The 20,150-nt window shown below is 47.2% G+C and overlaps 1 protein-coding gene across 2 annotated transcripts in view; it reads left to right on the top strand.

The window, feature by feature from the left end:
- Positions 1 to 20,150, top strand: part of LOC120948327 (hemicentin-1) — a 232,642-nt gene that overhangs the window by 198,317 nt on the left and 14,175 nt on the right. For both annotated transcript variants that reach the window (XM_049607978.1, XM_040364540.2), the window contains exons 5-7: positions 4,327 to 4,448; positions 4,593 to 4,743; positions 11,202 to 11,299. In XM_049607978.1, coding sequence (XP_049463935.1) covers positions 4,327 to 4,448; positions 4,593 to 4,743; positions 11,202 to 11,299 — 371 coding nt within the window. The remainder of the gene's footprint in view (positions 1 to 4,326; positions 4,449 to 4,592; positions 4,744 to 11,201; positions 11,300 to 20,150) is intronic.

Raw genomic sequence — 20,150 nt, 5'->3', positions numbered from 1 at the left:
AAGAGCAATGGAAAAGCTGTATTGTTACACCCCACCCACTCGCCTGGCCCGGTTATGGGATTTTTGCGAAAAAGAACATCGCGCGCAACCCGATTGTTGTTTGGGGCGGTCGTACATTTATGGTCCACCGTGTGGCACACTCGTGACACTGTACGTCTGTGTCGTTTCTCACGCACATTTGCCTTTTATGATTTGTGTTCCGTTTATTTTATGGTGCTTGATTCGAACACACACACACACACAGTTGTCGAGCAGGACCAGAAGGTTATGTGGGAAGAACAGAGGCAGGCCGAAACTCACGTCAACACGTGTTTCACCCATATTTCGATGGCTCTCAATCTCGCCGCTCGTTGTCCCCTGTGTGTGTGTGTGTGTGTGTGTGTGTGTGTGTGTGTGTGTGTGTGTGTGTCGCTGTCTCTCTCTCTCCCTGCTCCCTGTTCACGGTGACACTACTCGAACGCCACTTTACCGCTGACATGTATTCCCATCATTCATCAAAAAAATGCACCGGATTCTACCCTCGGGGGACTCCGGGCACTCCGGGGGTGCGTTTCATCCATAAATGATTTCTCGACCGACTTTTCGAAAGCTGTGCTACAGCAACAATAGCAACGTATAAAGCTGATAAGAACAACCCTACCTCTCTCTCTCTCTCTCGCCATCAAACAATCCTTCAACAAACTCTCGTGTAGGTACGCGTAGCTTTTCAACAACCAACGCACGATCAAATTCATCAATATTTATGAACACACACCGGGCGGCGGACCCGTTGCGTAATGAATTTTGCAACAATTGTTGCTTTTCTGTCTCGATTTTCACCAACACCACCACCACGAAAAAATCACGAACGTACGTACCCCGCTCGGAAAGCGCCACCCAATGCGCTTTCTGTGCGTGTGCACTGTGCTTTTGTTCTCACGCAATAAAATGGGGCAACTATTGTTTCGTTCACCCATGACACACGGACACACAGGATGATTACGACCCGAATAAAGGAGACCAGGTCCCAGTTGTCATTGGGTGGTCGGTCCAGAAAAAAAAAAACCGAGCTGCATCGCTATTTTATGCACCAGTTTTACGCCGCCTTCCGTCCAGTCCAAAGAACTACAGCTTACGGCTTACTATAAAACATAACTTGTTGTTGATCCATTTTGCATTTTTTGTGTTTTTTTTTTTTGTCGTTTCATTTCGTTTCGGTATTTTATTTCCTTGTGGGTATAACTTACAGTACACGAATCTAGCTGTGTGTACGTGTTTTACAACGATCTCGGGGGCACACTCGACGCTCCGCTCCGTCTCATAAATCATTGCACATGCAAAGCGATGCGATGGAAAGGGGAAAGCAATGGGAAGGACAGGGAACGGAGGTGGTTGAAGGGATGGATGGAAAATGATGAAAAATATACGACTTTCGCATCATGGTTCGCGTAGTACGGTTTTCACACATTACCGGGCGATATGCATGAGCTCGAATCCGATTTTCCGACACGCGGGCAATGATTATCGCATATGACAAGGGGCTGCACATGAACAACGGCATGGGAGGAATGAAGGTGGAGAAGGTAAAACAAATGACCTACTTGCACACACATACACACATGCACGAGATTTCTTTGGGTGACTGATTTTCTTTTCTCCCGTGCCCATTATTAATCGCATTCATTTCGATTCGAGCGTGCGCGGGAATTGTATGCTGTACTTTTCTGCATTCTGCTTTTCTTCCAAGCCCAACATATGCACACAATCCGTGGCAAACGGAAGCTTAAAACACCTGTCACTGTTGTTGGTGCGTTTTTGTTTTACAATTGATTTCGGTAGCTTAAAACATACAACGCTGATGATTTATTCGCAAAGGAAAACACAATGCTCGCTAAATCAATTCTACCATTCGGTGCGGGAGATTCGGTATGCTCTGGATGACACGGTGACAAATGATCTTCTAAAAATGGTTCCTTCATTTTCCCAACCACCCCCACAGTCACAGTCATCGATTTATTTGCAAATGTTCTACGAAACCGGTTCTTTCGAGTGCAGGCGAAAACGTTTCAATGCGAATTTCACAACGAAAGAAAAAAAAATCAAATAAGCGTACCAACATGGCTAATTTTATTTGGCAAAGGTTGAAGAAGCACCTGCCGGAAGGAGAGAAAAGGGAGAAAAGAAGCACAAAAAACGTGCCATGATTAATTTCTTCCCAGAAACAACCCAGTCACCACCCCTGGGAGCAGGTGGATTGTGCAAAAGAAAGCATCCAAATGCTTAATACACCATCCCCTCTCCTGCTCGGAGAGTCATGCCGGCAACAATAATAGAAACACACACAAACACACGCACACCGGTTGCCACGCACCCCTTCCGCCTGATCATGCCCTTTTCCCTGATGGACAAATTTTCACGACGAATATTGACGGCGCCCGGCGCACGTACACGTCGAGCGCCACAAATCTAGATTACTGGGCCTCCATCCTCCCGGGCCGGGTCAAGCCGCTTTTACAACAACACCCACCCAGCACGGGGTGACATGGCAGCAGCTTCTCCACCTAGGCAACAGTCCGCAAAAAGGGAAGAGTCCGAATTTTTGTCGCAGGCGATGTGCGAAAAGCAATGACCTTTTAGAAAGAGCGCGAAGGATTTCGGTTTACTGTCGCTGCTCTGTGCAACAGACAGCGAACAACAACACACTCACACAAACAAAAAGGTTTTTCAGCATAACGCCAACGTACAAGAAAAGCTGTCGACCGGTGAAACGACGCCGAGGTTCATTTTCTCGTTCGACCAAAACACACGGCTCTCCGGAATCTTCGCCCGTGCCCCTCCCCCGGGAGGAGAGTTTGATTCAGTTCGCCCTGGGAGCAGGCAGCCGGACACGGCACAACAAAGCAGGCCAACCTCGCCCATCCCACCGGAAGGACACTCCGGGAACACGTGTTTTGAATAAATCAACGTCTTGTTTTTTTTGCGGTGTGTGGGCGGGCTGTGCGCCGTGTTGGTGGCCGGCCAGAGCACAAATAAAGAAATGTAAATGTCCCTGCGCCCCTTGCTCCTCGTTCACACGCTAATGTTTCACAAGAGTGGGGCAAAAAAAACACGCAAGTGAAAGGATAAGAGGAAAGAAAGAGAGAGAGAAAGAGAGAGAGAGAGAGAGAGAGAGAGAGAGAGAGAGAGAGGGAGAAAATAAGAGAAAGAGAGCGAGATACATTTCCCAGCAATGGATGAACAGGTGATTTTTTATCATGAAATAATAAAATAAATTCCACCTTTTATGCTTTCCTCGCAAGCGGAGTGTGGAGCGCACCGCCAGGTAATAAATGGCTGGCAATGGAGAATATTCACTAAAGCTTTGGGCGATATTTATCCGATAGTAAAATGGGGGCCGGGGGACCGGAGTCTTAATGGCTAACAATTTAACTCATTTCTCAACCGAATCAATCAGTACGTCTATGCTGTGGATGAGGTTTTTCATCGCTGCGCGTGGCTCAGCTCTCTTTTTCACCCTGCGCAAACAAGGAAGAGCTTTTCATAAACAACCGGTCCAATATTTTATGTATTTGTATTGCACGGTTACTGTGCCCTACTATTACTCCCACTAGCATCGACACCATGCCACCTTGTCGAACGAATTAATGTCTACATCGGGCGGCCCAAACGGGGCGTGTGCGTTTAATAAACAGCCATGCCAAAAAAGGGGGGCGAGTGGGTAGAGTGCAGCCGTTCATACCGGGGACTATCCTTTCCCCTGTCGTGCTGCGTGAGCGTACCGAAGTATCGACGTAAATTAGTTTAATGGATTTCTGACAGCCCTCTTTAGGGAGCAGCGATGGAGGGTTTTCGAAAAGGATCAGGTGTATGAGCCCGCCGGGAGGAACCCAGCCCATTAACTATTCATCTCAATTTAGAACAACCGAACCGGGGCTGGGGGCGGGCGGGCTGGCATGTAATCATTTGCTAGGGCAGATCTGCCAGACGAGACGGGATAATGCGAGACACACAGTAGAGGCAAAAGGCTTCAGGGACCAACGGGTAAACCGGGCGACAAAAAAAAGTACGAGCACAACGGGTGGAAGGGGGTGTAGTAAAATTTAGGATAAGTACGGAAAGCTTTTAACTGTATTTATAGGAAACGGATTTAATCCTCTTCCGCTTCCTCGCTTTGTGGGTACCATTCGTCTTCATCCTTTTCGTTTTGTGGAAGTTAAAGTCATACACCGGGGAGAAAATCCGATGATTGACTGGCGTAATCGGGAAGCAAACGCATACTAACCACTCTCATTGTCTTTGGGTGCATTAATTTAATCACGTGTTTTTGTGTCTTCTTTTCCCTTACAGTGCCACCGAGTGTGCGGGCCATTCCACCGACCGGTCAGGTGACGGCACGCAAAGGAGGCGCCGTAACGCTCGAATGTAAAGCGTCCGGTAATCCGGTCCCATCCATCTACTGGACCAAGCGGGTAAGTGTAACTGTGTTGTGCCGTTGCTGTTCTTTCTATCTATTTTTGCTGTTGTTGTCACAAGCGCACACTTCCGGAACGGTACCCCAGCTCTAACACTGCTCTCTGTTTGTGTCTTTGTTCTTCCTCCTCTTCCCAACCCAGACTGGAACGGGCAAATCGGCTGCCAAGATCGGCGAAGGGCCCGTACTGTCGCTCGAGCGCGTCGAACGTCAGCAGGCCGGTGTGTATCAGTGCACCGCGGACAACAATGTCGGCGAACCGGTCACCGTGGACATGCGGCTGGATGTGCTCTGTAAGTATAGGCTCGCGATGGTCACACACACACACACACACACACACACACACACACACACACACACACACACACACACACACACACACACACACACACACACACACACACACACACAAGCATAACTTCAAATTATGCGACCTCTTTAGCAAACGGGGCTCACGCTACGACCTTCTACAATACATGCCACCGGTAGCAGAGACAGAGAGAGGAAAATCCCTTGCAGCACGCATAAATCAGGCAGCGAGCGTTTGCAATGCTCATCGGCGTGTAGGGTTTGTTGCGCTTTTTTATTGTTGTTGCTATTAATGTTTCGTTCGCGACTCTCGCCCTTGTCGGGAGCGCAGGTTTAATAACCGCCTTAAGCTGAAATAAAGTATCACATTATTATTTTGGTACTTTTTTTTTACTTTTAGTTGTTGCCTGGCATAGCTTTCAAGCACTGTTCCACTGTTCCGCACCGTGCTGATGGAAGCGACGGTGCCAGGCGCGATGGGATAGCGATGAGCTTTCCGACAGTACAATGTGCTCGTCCAGCTCGTTCGGTCGGGTTAGTCGCTTTATCCACCGATGCGGAGCGATGCAAGCGGAAACTAGAGCGTATACATTAAAATATATTACATTACCGGCATGTTTGGTCGCTTCGTTGACCGCTGGTGCAACCATGATGGAAGGGCAGGATGGTTAGTAGGATAGGAAATGAAAACGTTACGATCGGACATAATTGGATCTTGCGAATGGGGCCATGGTGGAAAGCATCCATCGCTGGTAGCGTGGTATTGCTTGTTAGCTCTACATCAACAGTGACGTTCATCTACATGAAATTAATAAATGGTTTTTTTTTTTTCATCAGTACACTACATAACAAAACTCTTTAGTAAACGTAACGATTTGAACTTCTCGGTCGGTCAAGACCTGCTCAAGGGCTTGCTTGGCCCTATGTATGGAGGCACGGTTCATCTGGAGCTTGAACCCATGACGGGCAGGTTGTTAAGTCGTACGAGATGACGACTGTCCCACGAGATCGACCTTACGGCTTGAACGGTTCAATTAGTTGTCAGCTCTTTTTACCATTCAAGTATATTTTTATTTGAATATCAAGATTCGACTGTGAACTCTTCAAAGTCAACTCTTGAAACCACGCATCAGGCGTAAAATTAAATAGTAATGGGTAAATTTGGTAAAAATCCTGAGTCGACTCCGATTGGATTCCGATCCGACTCCGGATGGTAGGTCCAATCAGCATTGACCGGAGTCATCCTGAGTCGGAGTCGTTCGGAATCTGAGTCGTAGTTGTCCGGAGTCAGAGGCGAAGTCGTTCGAAGTCGTCCGGAGTCGTTTGGAGCCGTCCGGAGTCGTTCGGAGTCACAGCCGATCGAATTTGGCAAGAGTCACTCGGAGTCTCCCGGAGAAACCACTAGTTCCGGCCGGAATTTGAGTCGTCCTGAGTTGACTGGAATCGACCGAAGTCAACGGGCCCTCTTTACTTCAATCAAATACTCTGCTTTGATGTTTGCTTCACATTAGTGATGTGCTGTATGGAGCGCACCCACGACTCCGATCCGACTCCGACTATTGTTAGTTCGATTCTGACTCCGGCAAAATGGAACCACTAGATCCGCCCGGAGTCGGAGTCGTTCGGAGTCGTCCGGAGTCTTCCGGAATCGTCCGGAATCGACGATTCCAAACGACTCCGGATATTGCAGCGCGGACCTACCTTCCGGAGTCGATTCCGAATTTATTGGAGTCGGATCGGAGTCGACTCCGGATTTTTGCTCACTTTACCCATCACTACTTCACATGATAGATTGAACGTGACGTTAAAACCGTTAAGATCACGAGCTTTGAACGTACCCTGTAAGAAGGAACAGGTTGTCCCCGAAATACGCTATTAATGCGGACCTAGATTTCACGGTTTCCAAAATATCACTCATTTTCGTATAAATTTGGTTGGAATGAGACGTTTTAGCTGCTATTACAGGGTTTCCCACGATTTATTGGTTGGTTCCCACGATTTATTGGTGCGTTCCCACGATTTTTTGGTCATTTCCCATAATTTTTTGGTAGCAACCCACGATTTATTGGTCGGTTCCCAAATATTATTGGTCGGTTCCCAAATATTATTGGTCGTTTCCCAAATATTATTGGTCGGTTCCCAAATATAATATAATATAATACCGACCAATAATATTTGGGAAACGACCAATAATATTTGGGAACCGACCAATAATATTTGGGAACCGACCAATAAATCGTGGGTTGCTACCAAAAAATTATGGGAAATGACCAAAAAATCGTGGGAACGCACCAATAAATCGTGGGAACCAACCAATAAATCGTGGGAAACCCTGTATAACAATTGATATAATTCAACCTAAATATTATAATTGTCTACCTTCTTAAATGGCATATAAAACTCGACCGCAAGGTAATTTATTCTACATTTTAAAATTGAGGTGTAAAATCAGCACAAATGACTAAAACAACTGTCAATCCTACAAAACCACATATTTTTGAATCCGTGTATAGGATGTACCGCGTATTTTGGGGACTACCTGTACATTGAACAGGCAGACCAGTTTTTTGAAGACAATCTTGTTTCAACATTTTCAACCCGCTACCGTCCTTAAACTTCTGTATCCAATTTCTAATGAAATCTTTTCCATCAAATAAATAATCTCGTTCGTTCAGCTCACACTCACTGAAATCAACAATACTAAAGATTCTACGAATGCCAGCCGGAGGAGGATAAATTTGCCTTTACCCGATGCTGAACGCCCAACGTTTGCTGCTTGCCCCGCTTTATGCAGAACGCACACAACGCTCATCGCCCGAAGCGACTTTCCGCTTAGTGCGGATGCTGCACTTTGCTAATATAACTTTTCACCTCTTCTCTCGCCAATTCCAAACAATCTCAACAAAAACCCCACCCGCCAGCGTGTTCTCATTACGACTGACTGGCTGACTGGCTAAATGTTAAACAAAGCATCGCATGTTTGTGCAAGAGAACGCCGGCGGGGGCAACCATCAGTCTAATTGAGTTTCGTGCATCGTTGTACGAATGCAGCCGTCATTGCACCGTCCTGAAATGATTGACACATACACACACACGCACACACCACACGAAAATACTGAAAGGGTTTCAACCGTTTTTCTACACCATGCATTTAGCAGAATGTGAAAGAATATTTGCGCTTATTAGTTGGAACAGTGAGTCGGGCGGTCTTGCCCGCCATTCGATGCTGTTTCGGTCCCGCTTTCAGCCGGCGTAGGGTAAGCACATGCTCCCCTGGTGCATTTGTTCAAACACTCAGTAGAGCACATGCACGCCACGCCAACATTTGTCACGGTTCGCCTGCTTCGACAAACATTCCTTCCGGCAAATGGGAGCGTGTATTTGTGCGCTCCGATCCGATCAACCCCGGATGCATGTGAACGGGTTGTGTAGCTTCCGATCGGTGGGCCCGGCTCGTCGGTGCCCAAACCACAACGCGCCCCTCATTCGACATGTCTCGCACGGAACGTACGCCGGTGGCTCCTTAAATCAAACAATTTAACGTTTGGCCTGGTCCTTTTTGCCGCCACTTGCAGCACACCGTTCCAGCGCCGAGTGGGTCACGCTTGGCACGCCTCGGCTCGGCTGTGCCCCTGCGCCCGCGACCGGGGGAGTTACCGAGAATGCGCTAATTAAATTTACCACATCGATACGATACGATAGCTCCCGTAGCCGGCCGGATTCCACGGGCCACGGTAGGCACTGATCGGATTAGACAATCGACTCGCGCCAATCGCGGTGGCACAGGGGTATAAAATATTCAGCACCAAATTGCGAAACTCAGCGCGGCACTGTGCGGGCAGTGCGCGCGTCCAGTTTGGTGTGCATTTCCCGTCCCAGTCGACCCTTTCTCGTGCTCCTTTTCCAGGTGCAAGTTCAAACCGTTTCAGTTCAGCCCTATGTGCGTGTGTGTGAGATTTAATTTTTCATCCATTCCTTCCGCTCACTGCCCTGCGCCCTGTACGGTGCTCTCCATCGCTTCCGGCCCGGGTTGGCATGATTGGCCGTGACAACGTGGGGCCCGCGCGGATGCATATCATTTATTTATCTGGATCTGGACGGTGGCAGCGGCTGGCTGCGGTGACCAGCGTCGAAACCACTCGGCCGCAGTCTCGTTTGCGCCGGAACCTCCCCGTGGAGCACCGGGTTCGGGCGAAATCTGGTCGTTTCGTGCGAAAATCGTTGGCAAAATAATCAGCTCCACCACACTCTCCCCACCCGCCAATCGCTTCAGCGATAATGAACCCACCCTGAGTGGCTGCCCGGTAGGAAGCGGAAGGTTGTATGTGGCTGGGTAAGGGATTTCGCGAATCTCAACGGGATGCACACGCGAACACTCACACACATATGGTCACAAACAATGCACAATTGCGCGTATGGCCAATCGCTGGACAATTTGTCCCGAGGGTACACTTTTCCGAATTGCGCATCTCAAGCGATAAGGGAGGGGGAGGGTGTGTGCGGGGATTGTTTCACAACATTTCATCGCAATTGATGGCTTCGGTGTGCTTGAGGGTGAATCAATCAGAAACAGCCAAAGAAGCAATCGCTAGCCAACAATTTGCATTCCGTATTGTGATTTTGGAAAATAAAATAGTAATTTAACTTACTGGTTCCATGGTTAACGGTTTTACCTTTCTTACACACGGTAAAAATGCATTAAAGAGCAGCTACTGTGATCTGTGTTAGGGTTTCTAGTTTGGTTATGGAATTAAAAATGATACCGTTGCTGTGGTCGGCTTGTGCAGATTTTCGGCAGTCAGAACACTTATATTTTAGTGAACGATGTATAATAACTTTCGTTTTATTTTGAACGATATTTTCCTTTTTCCATGGTCGTACAGATCTGTTAACTATTTAAGGTACAAACGGGTACAAACTTTTGTATTAGTTCTGAGAAATTAAAACTAAACTAAATCAAAAAGTAAAGCTTAGAAAATAGCAAAAGAAAATGAAGGTTAACCGATGACCTTCTATTCGGTTGTACTAGAAGCACGAAAAAAACCTGATCTGAATGAAAGACATGGACTAAGTTGTTTTTATATTTGATAGAATTTAAAATAAACCTTGTTTTCTTAAATATTTAATAGCTCATCATGAGGGAGGGTCGTTATGTACGCTAAAATACCGAACATATTCATTTAGAACATATGTTAATATTTTAAAGTATGAAAAACGCGTTGTTTTTATTTTATTTTTTATTTTCCCTAATGTTGTTTAAAAGCAATCAACTCTGATTTCAAAATTAAACCGTCCCTTAAAAACGTATAACTTTGCATGATTGATATTATTTGTGCCCTAAAAACATTATTATATGATCTGAATTCATACAAGAATACAAACGAAATAACAAACAAAAAATAAATCTCACGTTTTGTGTAGCCTTCCTGCCGTACTCGGTTCTCTTTGTGTAGTTATTTAACCTTCGAGCGGTAGTGACTGTTTACGGTGATTCACTATTAATTCGTACCCTTCTACGGTAATGCTACCGCGCCTATTCAACGACGAATTGGTGGTTGATTTAATCGAAATATTTATAAATAAAATCGATTCCATCACTCATAGCCACACGCGAGCGGCCAACCGCTGCGAGCGTATTTAATCATTCGACGTTTAACGTGCCCCTGGTTGACGAATGATGATTTGATTCTACCAGAGTGTGTGTGTGTGTGCCGCTTTATGATGACGCCAGCTGGCCACTTACCACACCACCGTTACCGCACAGTTCAGTTTTAAAAGCTGGTGTGGTTTTCCGCTACAGAAAAAAAAGCAATTGTGTTGGTGCGCTCGTGTGTGAGGTTTGTTTTTTTTTTCTTTCGTGTCACTTCTATAAACCATTTTAATCTTTTCGTTCAATTCATCATTTGAACTGCGCAAAGCTGGCGCACAGCTGACGGGAAAGGTACACGGTATAATGATGCATTTAATAAAACATTATTCAACACAATGCATGCGCTGCTGGCTTTATTTTCTCAATGCACCAAACACAGTGGTTTTCGACAGAGCGCTCAATTTCGTTCGACCGGTCGACGAAGTGAAGCGAGCCGAAGTTCGGGGTTACTTCACCAAAATGCCATAAATCCTTTCCCATTTGCTGTGCTCTCTTTCGAGCAAAAGTGGTCCCACTTCACTCACTCCCTCCCTCTTTTCAATCAAATCGATACGTCGACACGTCCATCACTGAAATAGCGCTTGATTAAAATCGGTATGTTTTACTGGGCAACCAATTCCATCTAGTGTAACCAAAGCGCGCGCGCACCATTACCCGAAAGCGAGTAGAGAAAACTGATTGATTGATTTTTACGCTCTTCCTGCCCACCCAGCCCACTTTTTCAACGTGACCACTTGCTAACGTGAATGTGTTTTAACCACCACCTCTCCCCGTTTTCGAACTTCATTCCAGATCCGCCCGACATCAGTGTGGAAAAGTCGTGGATCCATTCGGGCGAGGGATTCGAGGCACAGCTCGAATGTATCGTGCATGCGGATCCGCAACCGACGGTAAGTTTTTTCGTTCCCTCCATCTCTTACGCTACGCTTCTCCAATCGCCATCGTGTTCTAGTGCCGAGTTGATAACAGCAAACCTCGGCCTGTGTGTCCGGTAGCTGTGTGAGGGAATGTTTTATTCCGTTTTTTCCCCCCATATTACCTCTCGCAAGAGTTTAATGAAATAAGTCACGTAGCATTTATCAAATTAGAATTACGTAGCTGGCCGAACCGAACCTGCTGAGACGAAGCAGCAATGGGCAGCACCGGGTAGCATCATCTGCCTCTTGGAAAAGGTAAAAGCCGAGGGCAACAAGTGAGAGTTTAAATTCGTTACGACCGACTCTACCGGTTTTCGAAAAACGTTCCACACACGCACACACACGTTGCCCGCACACGTGCATACTCACGTTCACTGTGCACAGTGGAGAGGTATAAGTGGATGTGAGCATTAATCATCAAAAAGCAGTTCTCCAGCACGAGCCGGCTGCGGCGCTGGTCTTTTGAGGTTGCAGAACAAGATTGAACGCAGCCAATAATCGCACTGACGCGGGAACTGTAAGCGGTGTGAAGGGTTAAGTGTGGCAATATTCATTGAAATTCATCGCACTCCCGGTGCAAAACTCGTCTATCGCTCTTTTTCACTTTTCTGGCTCTAGCTGGCTTTTTTTTATCGCGAGGGAGGGCCATTCAGCAGCTTCGTTTCGACTGCTGCTGTCCACATGGAGACGCATGGAGACGCCTGGTCATTCGTGTGTACTGTTGCTCGTTGGTACTGCTTCTTGCCACTTTATTTGGCACACAAACAGACACACACACACATCTATTCTCACTGTTGGACCTTCCTTTTGGCCGCCCTTCTTGCAAACATAAAATTGCCATTTTAGTGGATAAAACAAAATTGCTAACCCATATCCAGCCCAACCGGCCGGTTCAATAGCACATACACACCGACCATATTACCCGTTACCACCTGGCAACAGTCAGTATCCGTACATCGCGGGCTTGAAGGCGTAAACAATAACAGCAACAAAACTCTGTTCCCAACACAAGCTTTCTTTGGCCACGGCGCTTTCCGGGGGACAAAACTCTTCGCCTGACGATCACGTCACGCGTGGTGACGGGTTGTGACGTGCGCGCGTGAATGAAACAGCAAACCGATCATGGACGCTTGTGGAGGTAAGCCCTCCACTACCCTGCCCCCGCATGAATGAACATGGAAGCACTTTATGCTGATGATGAAAGCAAATGGCAAAACACCTCGTCCTGCTACCAGTCCCGACTGGTGGAGAAACAAATGGTGTGGTTCCGCTTTGTATTTTTGTCACGAGCTCGGCTGTACAGCAAATACTAGACCTACTATCCTGGGCCGGTGAGTATCGTTCGTATTTCTATGCTTGCTCACTGGTTCACCGTTGACCCTTTCGCACTCGGCCAGCCAGGTGTAATCAAACTAGAGAGCCCACTTGAGGTGGATCAATCGGTCACAGCATGAAATCGGCCAGAGGTTTCGACCAAGGTTCTGGGGCTTTCATGCTCTTCCGCTGTGTGTGTGTGTGTGCATGCTTTCGTGCTACGGTCTTCAGCTTGCGTGTGAATATAGACTTTCATCGGTTGGCACGGTTCGGTTGCTCTGTCCCATGGCGTGTGAAAACCGGCTACTTTACACCCAGCCGGGATGCTTTTCTTTTGGGCTTACCTTTTGACGATGTACAAACTCCCAGACACAAACACAAGTAACGCAGAAAGTAAAGCTTTCAGTAAAGCCGATCGTCTCGTAAAAAACACATTCAGAGCCAAGTTGAAAATCATCATCATTTCTTCCTCGGAAAGGCTCCCGATGGGAGCAGCAAGTGAGTTAGCTGGGTAGGAAAACTTTTGCCAAGGATAATTCAATTTACGAGGAGCTGGGGAATGGGGATCCATTCCCTGTTAACATGTTTGCTCTTTTAGTTTCAGTTTTATTCACAGTTCGCTCCGGATTCGGATCAATTCAGTGCCGTCAATACTTCTCCTCACTCATCGTGTGTGTGTGTGTGTTTTTTTTTTTCTTAAACGATGATCCCCTTTCAGTTGCAATTTCTTCGCTCGAAGGCCCCACTGCACGAAATTCGATTCACTTTTCCTAATCGGAAACTGGACATAGGGCTTCTTGATTTCGTGAAAAACCCGATATCCATGAGTTCGGGCGCAAGCGTGAGATGAAGCGTGGCTGGGATCAGCAAACATAACTTCCACATGCGCCATCCGAAGCCAATCCCACTAGGGTGCACCCGCACAGCAGAAAATTGAATTTTAATTTTTACGCTTCATAAGCAAACTTAGACGTCGATGTTGGCAATGCTATTTTGCTTGCTAAAGTGTCGAATTTGCATGTAAACATGAACAGGATCATGCTAGACATATTACATCGAAACACGGATGGGTTGCCATGAAACGATGCGGATTTTGGATTTCAAAAATTCATCCTTTCTGATTCGATAATTCTATACGACTTTCCAACTGAACCGGTCCACTTCAAACACTTCATCGAAAAACTGGCCCTGAGGGTTGCATATTTTACCGTTTTTTCCCCGCTGCTAAAGCAGATGCACCATTTCATCAATGCAACCAAAACAAACACATGCTGCTAGGATTATGTAAATCATATTGAACGCATCCGAATGATTTACGGTGCCTAGATCTGCCTAGATAACTTTGGAAAACGTGCAACCCCTTCTGCCAGAACTCCCACGCCGGGAAGCAACGTCTTGCTGCACCACCGTGACCTCGCCAGGAACAGATAGCAACACACAAAACAAAAGCTGTTTTCGTATGCCATCGATACGAACGAACTTTTCCCGCCAAGCTATCCATCTACATGCCCTACAACAAAGCGTGCCCACACAAACCTCTAAAAATTGATGATCGATCGTAAAAGTTTGGGCAAAAGCAAACGCCCCACACACACACAAATGCGCGCGCCCATTCTTCCCCATTGGGAAGCTAGGAAGGAAAGGCGAGATACCGCTACACCCAATGCCTGTCTCAGTTTCATCGATCAAATACACCGAACCGGGTAGCCACAGATCTCTTTCAATTCATTTAATGGTGCAATTCATTTATGATGCTTTTAGTCTGCCCCTTTCTTCCCCTCCCTTCTATCCTTCCGCCGTATCTTCATTAAACTGCACCCAGTGCTCACCCACCAGTTTGACCCACTGTGTTTCTGCTTTCGGTTCACAGCGATGCAATTTGATTAATGCATGTTTTACCACTTATGCGTGCGTGTTTGTGTGTCTGTGATAGTGGGTAGATTGCGGCTGATAAGTGATCACCATCGTCATCTCACCACCGCCATCACCACCACCATCAACAACGCACACTTCACTGTCTACATTTTTTTGCTGAGTGGGTTCAATTTTCTAATTGGTTCTTTGCGTTTTGCAAATTCCTCCTGATGGGCGGTCACGAGTGCGTGCTTGTCATCAATTTCACCCTTGACTGGAGTGCACCTACGGGCCCCGGGAGGAGACCACACCGCCTCCAATTTCGGCCCCCGCACGGTGGGGCAGATGCGCACTCCAGCACAGCACATGCTCTGGCCGAGTGCACAGTACAACGGTACAAGTGGTGCTTGCCGCCACAACGTGCATATGCAACAGGAGCGTTCGTCCGCACGACGAAAGCGCATGTAATCATGGGCCCACTTCAGTTACAGTGCGGTGATTGGTGCTACGCTTCACTCACTGAAGAGCGGGCAGGGGAATGTACAGATTCACTCCGGCCGTTAGGAAGCATCCCGAAGAAGAGCCATGAACGCGGCTAAAAGTGAACAATATTCATTGTCCTTCTTGGAGAATCTTTTTTTTTTTGTATAAAACCTTCCCCCGTGCGGTTATTTCATCACAGTTTGGAGTGGTTGAAGTGTAATTAAAATTCATAACAGAGTTCCTCCTGTTGGTGCTACTTCAGCTTGAACGATCGGCTACAATTATGCTGCTAGTAATGGAGCAGTTTTTATATTGCCTTTGCACAAGCCTCTCCCATCTATCGCTTGGACCAAAGCAAGCCCTTCCGAACAAGCGACCTGGCACTGCAAATGTACGCCACCGTTCCAGCGTTCATCGAACGGGGGCAACAAAGTTTTGCTTTGTTTTGATAAATTAATTTCATAATCCTCGACCCAATATCTCCGCCAAGTGTGGTTGATGCGCTCGATAAAGGTCGTCGGGTTCGTGGCTTGGCAGCGGGCGTGTCATCGGGCGCGCTAACGCTGCTCATAGTGCTTCTACCGTACACCAATGTATGCTGTGTTTGTGGGCATCTGTGTATGTGTGTATGTGCTTTCTCCATCATCGCAGACAGGGTCATTTCCATCTTGCGAGTAGGAAGCCAATTGTCCAGTTCATCATCGGGCAACGATGAAGTGTCGGCCTAGCAGCAGCAGCAGCGCACAAGATGCTCCAATCTCAGATAGGAAGCCGCCGAGGAAGGAAGGAAGCTTTTCGCTTGAACTGCCATCGCCATCGCCAACGAAACGCCTGCGTTGCACCTTCGTTGGGCACTGGAAGCAAACGTGTGGCGCCACGGCATTGCCAGCACTGTGCCATTACAGCTGATGAGTTGCTGATAATGATGTGCGATAGAGAACACGTTTATGAGGTGCTGGCAGGACGGATGCAAACATGTGTTCCGTGTGTTGGTTAAGCTGATGTGCACCGGTATGGCGTGTGTTCGTTGCTACTGCCGCCGACAATACTCGTTAGGGTGTGTGTGTGTGTCTGTTGGTGAAGCGAATATAGCCATTAGCGTGACGGCATTCGCTCAAATTGAACACGAGCGGACGCATCGATGCTTTTGGGCTAAAAGGGGTGGAATTTGGGAGCATGTCCGTACTGGGTTCGTGTGGCGTTGAACCAAATAATGAAGTCATTGAAGGCGAGTGCATCCTTTAAAATATATACGCTAATTAAATCACGCAGCTCAGTTGTTTGGATGGAAGTTATGTTGTGCTTTTTTCGTTGCTTTCGTCTTCCTTCTGGCATCCTTTCCAAGCATTAGCGTTTGCTCATTACTTCACTCTCGACCATTTATGTGTTAAGCAACGTAGAAATATTATCAAAACTGTAGCGGACATCAATAATTGCAATGAAAAAGGCATGAGCTTTGTAGAGAAGTATTGAATCTTCCTTCTGATTTTTTTTATATTTTACAAATTTTATCTCTCCACGTTTTTTTCTGGACTGTGTTGCATCAAATAAACTAAAGAAAGCAAGCGACACAAAAGACAACACCAATCTTTATCACCATTTGGAATGTGGTTGTCCAATCGCCTGCCAGTGCCTCTGGAAGAGGGAGCGAAAACGGAAGATTGTTGGCTTGCGATCCACATTCCCGCACGCTGTCGTCGTAAAATTTACCACATCGTTTTCCACGCACGATTCGGAATGGGGAAATGGGGTGAGAAAAGAAAATGTCATCGAAATAAACCGCGACAAACGAATGAAAAACCTTAACCCAACCTCCCGGCACCGGTGGTGCCGGCATCCATTATCGCTGCAATACCATCAGCAATCGCGTCACCGTTTGGTTCGTTTCGTATCGCCCGCAGCACGGTATTCTACCGCCGGTAGTGGTGGTGCTGCTGTTGACGGGCTCAGATGATTAGGTTCTCGAGCTGGAAGCGAAACACTAAATTCAATCGAACAAAAATTACGATAACAGAGCGGGAAAGAAAACAGAAAAGGGCGAAGGACCACCGTGACCGATTCGGGCTATCACCAGCAACAGCCAGAACGGGGTTGGAAGTGTGGTGGAGTGAAAAATAGGAAAAAGTTGCTTCTTTTTTTGTCAAATTCCGACCAGTGGTACGAAGAAGCATACAAACATTCCGTTTTTCCCCGAGTTACCCCAGAACGGGGGTGTTCGGAAATAACCAATGGGCAAAGCACACACACACAGCAAGAGGTAAACATCATTTTGTGGGAAGGTTTGTAATAAGAAATAAAGAAGAAGAACCCCTCGTCTCCTCGGCGATAGCCAATCCCCGCGCCACCAGAACGCGCTCTGTACCGAACGAATCGAATCGGCGAAAGAAGCTGTGAAAAGTGATAAAATTTCAAATCAATAATAATAAAGGAAGCGTTAAGAAGCAAAAAAACATAACCTCCTTTCTCCGCCGCCCCCGTTCGAACAACTTTACCCGGAACAAGTTGCAGCGCGCGCGCCGATCCTGCAAATTTCCCCCGGGGGCGGAAAAGTTAAAGGAAAACCAGGGACATTTGCGTGTTTTTTTTTATCCATCCCTTCTTCTGTCCCTCACCATTCGCTGCCGAACATTTCTAACAGCGACCGACTGAGGTGGTGGAATTCAAAAGAATGGTGATGAAGAGGAAAAGCAACAACAAAAAAAAACGAGAACTCACACCAGCAACGCGTAAAGAAAAGAACCAAAAAATGAAGCTTATTACTGTATCCCGAGCACGTAGAAAATATTAAGGAATTAGTTTGGAATGTTTGAACCGTCTTCCTGGGCTTGCTTTTTTTATTTGGCCCATACAGACCATGGAGTGTTTGATCGAGGGACAGAGGGAGAGAGAGAGAGAAATGATAGGAAGGCACGAGGCTCAAGGACAATGGAAAGTGCGAAGATAACATGGGATGAGAAATCGACAAAAAAAACCCTCACACACACACACACAATGCCAATCGCACGTTCCATTTGTGTCCGCACACTGCGCTCCGAGGACAATTTTCCCATTTCCACCCCTTTTCCTTTTTTTTTTTCTTTCGGTTGGTGTTTTCGCCCCTCTCCGAGCAAAAAAATTCCGCATTTTCTTGTGTGCAATTCCACCAACGACGATGCAGAAGTGGAGTCGAGCTTAGCAGGGTGAGGCCGGGTGGCGTTTCTTCCCGGGATAAGATTCTGCCGAGTTTATATTCAAACAAACACGCAACGAGGAAAGAGCTGAAGAGAGAGAGTAAGAGAGCGCGCGAGAGAGAGAGAGAGAGAGAGAGAGAGAGAGAGAGAGAGAGAGAGAGAGAGAGAGTAATGGTTGGAAGATGAAAAAATAAAGCATTCCGGGAATGTGTTAAAAAAACCAAGGGACCGAGGGCGCAATTGAAATGTGGTCATTGGGCGTTGCGAAATGGGTTGTTTGTCAGAAGGGGGGACGCGGAAAATGGGACTGGAAGTGAAATTCAATTTTCCCACTCATTGAATTGTGATGTTATTTTTGGTTTATCGCGTGCGCGCAAAACCGTCTGATGTCTCTCTTTTGTGCAGTCGCCCTGTAGTTGTTGCTGCTTGGTGCTGCTGGATTGTATAGCGAGCAAATGGAGAGCTGAACGCGAACATTGCAAATGATAAATGAGTGCAAAGGCTTGTGACATTGCTGTGCTGTGGGTGGGGGGGGGGTGGATGAAACACATCCAGTACATCCCCCCATTCGCTGCTGCTGATCGCTTATCACACTTCGCTTCGGAACGCTTTGGTCCTCGGCTATTCTTGGGTATTTCATTTCACCGTGCACCGGTGGCAAGCGTACCGCCCACACCTGCAGGCTGCAACTTTTAATAAAGCGCTGCACACGCACCCTAATCGAGCCAATATTGTTTTGCTCTGGACAAGGTGCCCTTTCTCTGCTGCCCGTGTGCGTGTTCGGGTGTACGTTCGCTTGTTTAATTTTCATCTTAGTGTACCACGGTGGGGCCCCAACGCGCAAGCAAATTATGCGCTCTGGGTTTAATAAACCTTTCCTCTCGGTATAGTACAGCGCCGCGATAGAGCTCAACACACAAAGCAACGGAACATGGTCTGCAACGATCTGATAATGTTGTCCAGAACAAAAAACAGCCTGCAGGCGGGACCTCCCGCGGCGTACGAAGCGCCATGTACCATAGAAGGTGCAATAACTCGGCACGATAATAAAGGTCAGCTGCATACACGAAAGAGGTCGTGCCACACGCTGTGTGTGTGTGTGTGTTCTGCTGCTGTTTGAAAACGATGAAGCAAAAGGCTAATAATTTGTCCCATCCCGCTTGCTGTCTCCGCTGCGTCAATCACTCTTTTGCTCCAAATTGCGGACTCCCGCGCCCGGATTGGAAATAAAATTTTACAACTTCCAGCATCAATTCCCAAAATGGCTGGCTGGCGCGAATGGTGCTGTAGCTGTGTGTGTCTGTGTGTGGTTCCCTTGTGCGGTGGGTTGGTTAAATTTATGGACCGATTTCGAATTCAATCGGTAGCAGCAGCGCATCGAGATGAATCAGCGTCCCGCTTTCCGAAACTCCCGGCCAGGTTGTGAAATCTAATCTAAGAAAGTGCCACAGCTTTTCGCGAGGAAAATGCGCGCCGCTTCGCCGATTGCAAGAAGTGATCGGGCTGAACACCAACACCTCCCCACCACCGGGATAGATATCGGTGGTGATAAATAATTCATCCCGATCCTTGATTCCAGTGCTCTAGCTCTAGCCATTTGCCATTTGGCCCCTGGGTTGGCGGGCTGGCAGATCGGTTGCGCTTTCCTAATTCAGTCCAGTTCGCGCTTCAAGTCGACGATGGTGGTGGTGATGGTGGTGGATAATTTATAGTGCACGCTGTAATCACAATTTTAAATCAATCTGCCATGGTGTCCCGCCAGACCTGCATCAAGTAGATTGAACGAGATGAAAGCGCTCTCGGACGTGGTGTGATGTGCACGGATTTTAAAGTGGTCGTGTTCGTCTGTGCTGACTAGTTTACTGTCCAGCTGCTGGTGTTGGGCCATCATTTAATCTTGTTTCTATTTCCAAGCAATAACTCTCTTTCTCTCGCTCTCTCTCTCGTGCTCTTGTCTGGCGACTGGCGTTTGGGAATAAAACCTGTTACTAAATCACGAACCA

Source organism: Anopheles coluzzii, chromosome 2, assembly GCF_943734685.1.
Source record: "Anopheles coluzzii chromosome 2, AcolN3, whole genome shotgun sequence".
NCBI classification, from domain to species: Eukaryota; Metazoa; Arthropoda; class Insecta; order Diptera; family Culicidae; genus Anopheles; species Anopheles coluzzii.
This window is presented reverse-complemented; position numbering and strand designations above follow the sequence as displayed.